At 45.7% G+C, this 8,761-nt stretch overlaps 2 protein-coding genes across 2 annotated transcripts; both read right to left on the reverse strand.

Moving 5' to 3' along the window:
* Positions 1-1,962: 1,962 nt before the first annotated feature.
* LOC148113936 (histone H4) lies at positions 1,963-3,075 on the reverse strand. The gene has a single exon (XM_087894494.1). It carries the CDS (start codon positions 3,016-3,018, stop codon positions 2,707-2,709), a length of 312 nt encoding a protein of 103 aa, XP_087750620.1. The 5' UTR covers positions 3,019-3,075; the 3' UTR covers positions 1,963-2,706.
* Positions 3,076-3,322: 247 nt separating this feature from the next.
* On the reverse strand, positions 3,323-5,246 carry LOC148113937 (histone H1.5-like). The gene has a single exon (XM_087894495.1). It carries the CDS (start codon positions 5,143-5,145, stop codon positions 4,477-4,479), a length of 669 nt encoding a protein of 222 aa, XP_087750621.1. The 5' UTR covers positions 5,146-5,246; the 3' UTR covers positions 3,323-4,476.
* Positions 5,247-8,761: the final 3,515 nt, after the last annotated feature.

The raw sequence follows: 8,761 nt of genomic DNA on the forward strand, positions 1-8,761 counted from the left end.
TTTCAGAAAAGTGTTTATTTGACAGCTCTTTTGTGAGACAATTCACAAAATGTAAAGTTAAAGGTGAAAAAAAGCAAAGGAGGCAAATGTTGCCTTGCATTTATTACTTAATTTTTGCAATTAAATTGCCTTTTGGGCAATTTAGTAGAGGTTTTCTCCTTCATTCTCATTTTCTGTGCAGACATGATTGAAAGAGAACAAGAAACATAGTACTATTGGTAATCCTCTTTTGCAACTTTCACCCCACAAATGTAACATCCATTTTTAGAATAGTGAATGGATTTTGTTTAAAAATATTTCAGAGTTGAACCAGGATGGATCTAGAGATGGGCTATTTGCTTTCCTTTAGATTTTTTGGATTTCATCCTTCATGAGTTCAATAAAAGGATTCCCTACTGGATGTGGAAAACAAATCAAGATGCCAATATACATAAAAAATAGGCAAAGCTTCAATTACACTGTTGTGACTGATATTGTGTCTCTTTGGATCATATCCAGTGGACACCTCTGTTCTATACCCAAAGCAAGGGACTGGGAGGATTTTAATTTAAAGATCATCAGGTTCTCTATTTCTCTACTAATTAACTGTTTCTTGGGCTCATAATTCTTCACCTATTCCTTAAGAAACTCAGGCTTACTGCTTTGAGAAATTTGTTTGACACCCATACTAATATAGAAGTAATTTTTGTTTAATAGAAAGGGGAAGATATACTTAAATCATGGATACAGTTTGGAGTAATGGTTAAGATCAGGGGCAGGTTTCAAAACCCGTCACTACTGGTTGGCTACAGGCGGGTGGGCAGAGCCTTCCGTCTCAGCGGCTACTGGATTTCCCAATCTGGGACAAACCAGTAGCAACCCACCATTGGTTAAGATACTGGTCTAGAAATGAGGAGATTGACTTCTAGTCCTGCCTTAAACATGTAAACTAGCTGGGTGACTTTGGGCCATTCACTTCCTCTCAACCCAATCCACCTCACAGGTTTGTTGTTGTACGGAAAATAGGAGGAGGAAGGAATATTATGCATATTCACCACCTTGTGTTACAGTTAGTCCTTGATTTATGACAATTGAGCCCAAACTTTCTGTTGCTAAGCAACACAGTTGTCAAGTGAGTTGTGCCCCATTTTAAGACCTTTCCTGCCACAGTTGTTAACTGAATCATTGCAGTTGTTAACTTAGTAACATGGTTGTTAAGTGAGTCTGGTTTCCCCATTGACTTTGCTTGTCAGAAGGTTGGAAAAAATGAACTCAGGACAACGGGACACATCATAAAGATGAGACAGTTGCCAAGCATCCAATTTTTGATCATGTGACCATGGGGATGCTGCAATGGTCATAAATGTAAAAACCGGTCACTTTTTTTAGTGCCATTGTAACTTCAAATGATCACTAAATGAATGTTTGCAAGTTGAGGATTACCTGTACTTATAAAGTAAAAAAGGGAGGATAAAAAAATAAATAAATTCTTGACAGGATGAATGTGATTTGCCTTCTGAGACATTTTTTAAACTTCCCCATCTAGTCTTTTTTCTCTTAAAATTCTGGGATTATACGGTGCTATCCAATTCAAATTCTAAGAAAACCTGGTTCTGCTGAGGTCCTGAGTATGAGACCCAGTGTATGGTATAATGCATATAAACTCTCCTTCTCACATATGTTTTGCTTCTGGGTGGTAATTTCTGAAAAAAAATACTGGCATTCCGGGATTCTTTAAAAGCATAAACCAGAATTCAGTGGGGAGCAATTTAAAGTGCTTAATTACCAAGTTATTTAAAACTTTTTGCACAAAGCAAACAGGTTTAATTTACTTTATTAATCAAAAATGACTTGCATATGATTCTGGGGTTGCTAGGCTAAAGTGCGTATGTGAATTCTATTAATGTTAGCCTACAGATAGAATATGCAACATCGATGTGTTAATTATGGAAAGTAGCTCAATTAGCTAAAAGCATATTGTACCAGCTCATATAATAATTTATTGGATAAATCATGGTTAATCAAATCCTGAGTTGAGGTGAATACTGCCCATTTATAAAACCTTTCTGCCAATTTAGACAGGTTTTCCATCAAGCTCACACTTGGGATTCATAATCAAGAACCGGAAAAAAGAACAATAGAAAGCGCGCGCCTTCGGTTGCCTCAACACTTTGTCCGGTCGGCGCCATGAATTGAAACATTCCATGCTGCGTTGCGATTGGCAGAAGTACCCACGTGGTCCTAAATAGATCCTTCCATTTTTCTGATATTAGCAATGTAAAGGGAGGGAGGGAATTGTTTACCGTCTAGATTAGGAAATGTGAGCACAATTACTTTTAGTGGCAGAAATATAGTTTGCTGGAAACGGCTTAATTTTTAAAGGATACTTCGCTTTCTTAAAAGTGATACATGAATCGAACTAACATTTACGTACATTTTAACTGTTTCAGAGGGTGTTACTTTTTTTTTCAAAGAGTTTGTATCAATTGCTGAGATTACAATGTTCCTCTGAGCTTCCCGACCAGATTTCTTGATTTTTCTGCTGTCACGGACTAATATGGCTCTTCTCTTACAGCGTTCCTTCCAGTACTTTACATACAATTTACACCCAACAAGCTAACACGTTCAACATCTACGCTCGTATCCATAAGCGAACACAGCTTTTATGAATGCGTGGGTGGCCCTGATAAGGGCCTTTTTAGATCAGAAAGGATGAAATGTATACGCTTATCCACCAAAACCGTACAGAGTACGGCCCTGGCGTTTCAAAGCATAAACCACATCCATAGCAGTTACGGTCTTTCTCTTCGCGTGCTCGGTGTAGGTCACAGCATCCCGAATAACATTCTCCAAAAAGACCTTCAGTACGCCGCGAGTCTCTTCGTAAATCAAACCCGAAATACGCTTCACACCTCCACGGCGAGCCAGACGGCGTATAGCAGGTTTGGTGATGCCTTGGATGTTATCGCGGAGAACTTTCCGGTGCCTCTTAGCGCCCCCTTTCCCAAGGCCCTTTCCGCCTTTCCCACGACCAGACATGACAAAGAGCGATCGGCAGCAACCTCCGAGCGAAACGTAGAGCAATAAGATAGTCTAGCGCAAGAGCAACGTTTATATAGCACTTTACCCGACCTGAGTGAGAACTTGAAGTGGGGCGTACATCACTTTCGGCCCCACCTCCTTAAGTATAAGAATCCTAAGAGGCGGGCTTTTCTCCATCAATAAATCAACCAGGAACTGGAATGTGACCAATCAGATTCTTCATTTATATAAAACGTGTTACAAAGTCGCAACTTTTCTTTTTATGCTTACAAAGCACTGTAACTTCATATACAAGCTGGTGTACAACTTTTTTTTTTTAAGTAAGTTACAAAAACGTTTTTGAGACCGAATGCACTTCAGGAAATTGGGAGTTGTGAATTGTAACAAAGCCGTTTACCAAGGAAGATTTTAAGACCATGCTGGAAGGACTATTTTAGTGTATTGTATTACTTTCAGTACTCGGTTCCAACATTTTATTTCCGTGTGATGGCCAACGGTGCCACAAATATCCTTAATCTAAAAAAAAACATTTTTGTCTTATGGAACAGTTCTTTGGTAATGTTTACTATGCATTTTTTTTCTTCCTTAGACTGAAGGATGTCTCAAATAGTTTCATGCTAGTGTAACATTGTCTCATGATCTTTTCAGAAAATTGGGTTACACCATATCAGCAACACCGATCACTTTCATATCCCTTCGTTACATCGTAACGAAATATGGGGGGGGGGGGGGTAAACAGCATTGCAATTAGATCATCACAATTCGCAGCACCTGATTGGTTAGAAATGAAGTCACCACCCAATCCCTATGCAGCCCGGGTTATTATTATTTTTTTAATGAATCCTAGCTTTCTCAACCAATCGGCAATTTTAAGGAATTGCAAAGGTTGCAATAGTTATGCACATCTGCCTTCATTCATTATAGTCGTTCTCTGGACATTCTCCTGCGTCCTCCCATTATCGTGAAGATATGTATTTAAAAAGATGGTGCATAGGTTAGGGAGGAATATCTGGCAATAGTAGTCGCGGCACGAAGGGCAGCGCTCTCGCTCCCGTTTTGCGGCAGAATATGGCGCTACGTAAAATTGCCCAGGTATTTTATTTGCGCATTCCCTGTCCAGCATTTAGCGCACAAGAAGCCTTTCTGGGTTCCTACCTACTTAGGAAAGTCATTTGCTATTGTTCGTCGCAAGATAAAGAGCCGCAGGGAAGATTCCCTACCTACCCGCCCGCTCACTTTCGCTTCAATAGTCAAAAACGCCGCCCCAAAGACACAAGACTTTAGAAGGCGCTACGAGCTTCCCAGCAGTCCTTGTGGAAGGATTTGGAAGGTGTGGAGGGGGGGGCTGACTTAAGGACAGCGAGTGCTTGGACTTAAATGGGGTCAGCTCTTTTCAAGAAAAGGTGGGTGGCTCTTAAAAGAGCCTTTGGGATCGGAAGAGTCACAGAAGCCGCTTCACTTCTTCTTGGCCGCCGCCTTCTTGGGCTTGGCCACCTTCGCCTTGGGAGTCCTGGGCTTGGCGGCCTTTGCTTTTGCCTTCACCGGCCTGGGCTTGGCGGGACTTTTAACTGTCCTTCTGGGCTTGGCGGGTTTGGCGGGCTTGGCCTTGGGGCCCTTGCCCGACTTCCTGGCTCCCGCGGCCGGTTTCTTGACCGCCTTCTTGGGGCTCTTCTTGGGGGCCGGTTTCTTGGGCTTCTTGGCGGCGCCGGCCGGCTTCTTGGCGGCGGGCTTCTTGCCCTTGACGGCCGGCTTCTTCTTGACCACCTTGTCCTTGGAGTCTTGCTGCTGCTGCTGCTTCTTGTTGAGCTTGAAGGAGCCCGAGGCGCCCGTGCCCTTGGTCTGCACCAGCGTGCCTTTGCCCACCAGGCTCTTCAGCCCCAGCTTGATGCGGCTGTTGTTCTTCTCCACGTCGTAGCCGGCCGCGGCCAGGGCCTTCTTGAGCGCCGCCAGGGACACGCCGTTGCGCTCCTTGGAGGCGGCCACCGCCTTGGTCAGCAGCTCGGTGACGCTGGGCCCGGAAGCCTTGCGCGGCTTGGCGGCGGCCGCGGGCTTCTTGGCTTTCTTGGCCGGCGCCTTGGCTGCCGGCGCAGCGGCCGCGGGGGCTTCGGGCGCCGTCTCGGACATGGTCGCTCTCCGCTCGGCTTCCTCCCTTCCTTCCGTGGGCGGCAGGCGCTCTCGGGGCAGCGGCGGGTGGCTGGCACAGGGTCTCTGGGAGCCGAAAAGTAAAGTCTGAAGTGGAGCGAAGGAGCTGCCTGCTATTTATAGGGGCGGAGCTGCGCCCTGATTGGTGCGTTCGCGGGCGCTGTTCTCTGCCAGCCAGGCGCCGTTGCGGCCGCTGCCACTTTGTGTTTCTTGGGTGCCACAAAAGCGCCCCCAAATGCGCGCCTGGGTCGCGGGGCGCGCGGGGTCCCGGGGGAAACGGGGCAGGGGAACCCGGCCTTTCGGTCGGCGGCGGCGCCCGGCGGGGCAGAGGCGGCGGGCGGGAGAAAAGCGGGCAGAAGCGGAGCGCCTGTCTGCTTCGCGCCTCTTCCATGTGGAAATGTTTGGCGTTTTCGTGTAAATTAAAACCTTGTCTTCGGAGTGCGGGGCTGGGCAAGGGGGCCAGGCCGCTCCTGGGGGACTCCGGGGCGCCGTGGGGAGGAAAGGCTCTGTCCCCCCGCGGGCGTTTTGCGACAAAAGCCGCTTGAATTGACCCAAGTAACACATTCATTCATTGACTCTGGAGTCGGGGCGACGGTACTTGGCCACTAAAACTCTTTCCATTTAGGACTTTTACTTTTATGCTTTCAAGGAAAACGCCTGGTTGCTTCCTTTCTTTGACAGCCTTGATCGCCCTTCGTGTCCGGTTCCTCAGGCCGGCGCAGAATTCTGGCTGTCTGTCAGGCGCCATCAGCATTGCAAGGGTGGTATTTCTAACAAGGAGTGGCCGGTGGCAGCTTCAAAAGGTTTAAGGTCTATAAATATCTCCTTTCCTACAGTTGTCATTCTCTATTGTTTCATTTCAAAAAATCCTAACTTTAAAACCAACATTTGGTGGAATAAATAATGACACGAATATATTGTGGATGGACCCTGGATCAATGTACGTTGATTCCTATAAAATTCCAATGGCCTAAAATGGTGAAAACTATCGCAGTGCTTAATAAACACCCCATCTATGTATTTTATTCAAAGTATCTCACTTTTCAGAAATGTAGTATAGTTGCAGCAGTACGATATCTAATCACTAAATTTATTTATTTATTTATTTATTTTTAAATTTATATACCGCCCTTCTCCCTGAGGACTCAGGGCGGTGAATAGCCAAGTAAAAGCATAAACTACAAACATTAAAATACAATTAGAAGATATATATAAATTTGGCCCCATGATTAAAAACAATAACAAACAATTAAAAACATTTTAAAAAGTGTTAGGCCAGCCCGGCTTGCTGGAAAAAGAAGCTTTTAAGGGCACAGCGGAAGGCACCGAGGTCTTGGATTCTCCTTATCTCTGGGGGCAGCTGATTCCAGAGGGTAGGTGCCCCCACAGAGAAGGCCCTCCCCCTGGGGGTCACCAGCCTACATTGCTTGGCTGATGGCACCCCGAGGAGGTCCTCTCTGTGGGAGCACACGGGTCAATGGGAGGCTGTCGGTGGCAGCAGGCGGTCTCGAAGATAACTAGGTCCTATGCCATGGAGCGCTTTAAAGGTGATAACCAATACCTTGAAGCGCACCCGGAAGACCCCTGGGAGCCAGTGCAGCTCACGCAGGAGAGGTGTTGTATGGGAGCGCCATGCAGCTCCCGTGACTACCCGCGTGGCCACATTCTGGACCAGTTGGAGCCTCCGGGTGCTCTTCAAGGGGAGCCCCATGTAGAGAGCATTGCAGTAGTCCAGGCGAGAGGTGACGAGGGCATGAGTGACTGTGCACAGGGAATCCCGATCAAGAAAGGGGTGCAACTTGCAGATCAGGCGAACCTGATCAAAAGTCCCCCTGGCAACAGCCCTCAGATGTTCCTCCAGGACAGCTGCATATCCAGGAGGACTCCTAGATTGCAAGCCCTCTCCGAGGGGGCCAAAGACTCACCCCCAATAGTCAGTGATGGAGTCAACTGACTATATCGGGATGCTGGGAACCACAGCCACTCCGTCTTGGAAGGGTTGAGCTTGAGCCTGTGTCTCCCCATCCAGATCTGCACAGCCTCCAGGCATCGGGACATCACTTCAAGGGCATCGTTGGGGTGATCCGGGGTGGAGATGTACAGCTGGGTGTCATCAGCATACTGATGGTACTTTACCCCAAAGCCATGGATGATTTCGCCCAGTGGCTTCACATAAATGTTGAACAAAAGGGGCGAGAGGACCGATCCCTGCGGCACTCCACAGATGAGAGGCCTCGAGGTCGACCTCTGCCCCCCTGCCAACACGAACTGCGACCGGTCTGAGAGAAAGGAGGAGAACCACCGTAACACAGTGCCCCCCCATCCCCAACTCTTCCAACTGATGCAGCATGATACCATGGTCGATGGTATCAAAAGCCACTGAGAGGTCTAACAGGGCCAGAACAGAGGAGCAACCCCTGTCCCGAGCCCTCCAGAGATCATCTACCAACATGACCAATGCCGTTTCTGTGCTGTGCCAGGGCCTGAAACCCGACTGGAACTGTTGAATAATAACAGAATATTGGGATAGTAAGGGGTCATTTAAGCCATGAATTGAACCTCCTGCTCAGAGAAGGAATCCAGAAATCATTATTCTTCGTTCTACCCTCTGAAATTATGCAAAAGAACTTCTGGCAACTTTACCTGTGGGTCTCTAGTTGCTTGGAAATATTATATCCGACCGTTCATCATGATTGTTCTTTTTAAATGATATATAAACCCCATCCAACCATTATCTCCTTAAAGGATATACTTCCTTGTCTCCTAATCATGCCTGGTGCCTTTTTTCCAGACTCTTTCATATTGGGGTCCCAAACTGGACACTGTATGCAAAGTGCAATTCTAAAATCCAAAACAAGTATGAAGAATGCATGAGTGTCATGAAATATTTTTAAATAATTGAACCAAAGGCATTCATTCTTTAACTTTTCTTCTTTCCTTTATTTGTGCAGTTATTAGTTGCTATTAGATCACATTATCCTAATATAAGTCCATTGAAATACCACAGGTTTCCAGTTGAGTGAATGCCAAAGGCTCATTTTTGCCATTAAAAAGAGGGCACCAAATCATATTTCTGACTGCCCGTATCTTATAAAAGATGTGATTTAAGCCCACGTCACTATAAGAAACATGGAAAACATGGATCCATGCAGAAAGGGAACTATATCCTTTTCAGTGCTGATATAAACGATCAATGCATTGACCTGCACAAATTTTAATAGCAATTGATCTCAGTTCAGATGAGGCTGTTTCTTGAAATGTCTTTCAAACCAACAACATGAGGCTGTTTCTTTCAATCTGATTTCTCTTTGGGGTTCTGCAGATTATTTTGTCCTTCGTTTCCCAACCCTCTTTGCCTTTCATTGTGTCCTCAACCTTTGTGTATATATATGTATTCATATGTTCATCAATTGATGATGTTACCAAGTTTGGATAATGAAATACCTGCAAGCTCAGAGTGAACTGAGAACCCTCATTTCAACCCCGAGCTACAAATATTCTCCTGTATTGGTTATGCCATACAGTTAGTTCTCAATTTACCACAATCAGCAGTAGAGACCTTCAAATTTCTAGGTTCTACCATATCGCAAGATCTAAA

The sequence above is a fragment of the Pantherophis guttatus genome, chromosome 4, assembly GCF_059756535.1.
Source record: "Pantherophis guttatus breed Tessera chromosome 4, ASM5975653v1, whole genome shotgun sequence".
Classification (NCBI taxonomy): Eukaryota; Metazoa; Chordata; class Lepidosauria; order Squamata; family Colubridae; genus Pantherophis; species Pantherophis guttatus.

Coding starts and splice junctions, on each gene's coding strand:
- LOC148113936 (XM_087894494.1), bottom strand. CDS start 3,018: ATGTCTGGTCGTGGGAAAGGCGGAAAGGGCCTTGGGAAAGGGGGCGCT.
- LOC148113937 (XM_087894495.1), bottom strand. CDS start 5,145: ATGTCCGAGACGGCGCCCGAAGCCCCCGCGGCCGCTGCGCCGGCAGCC.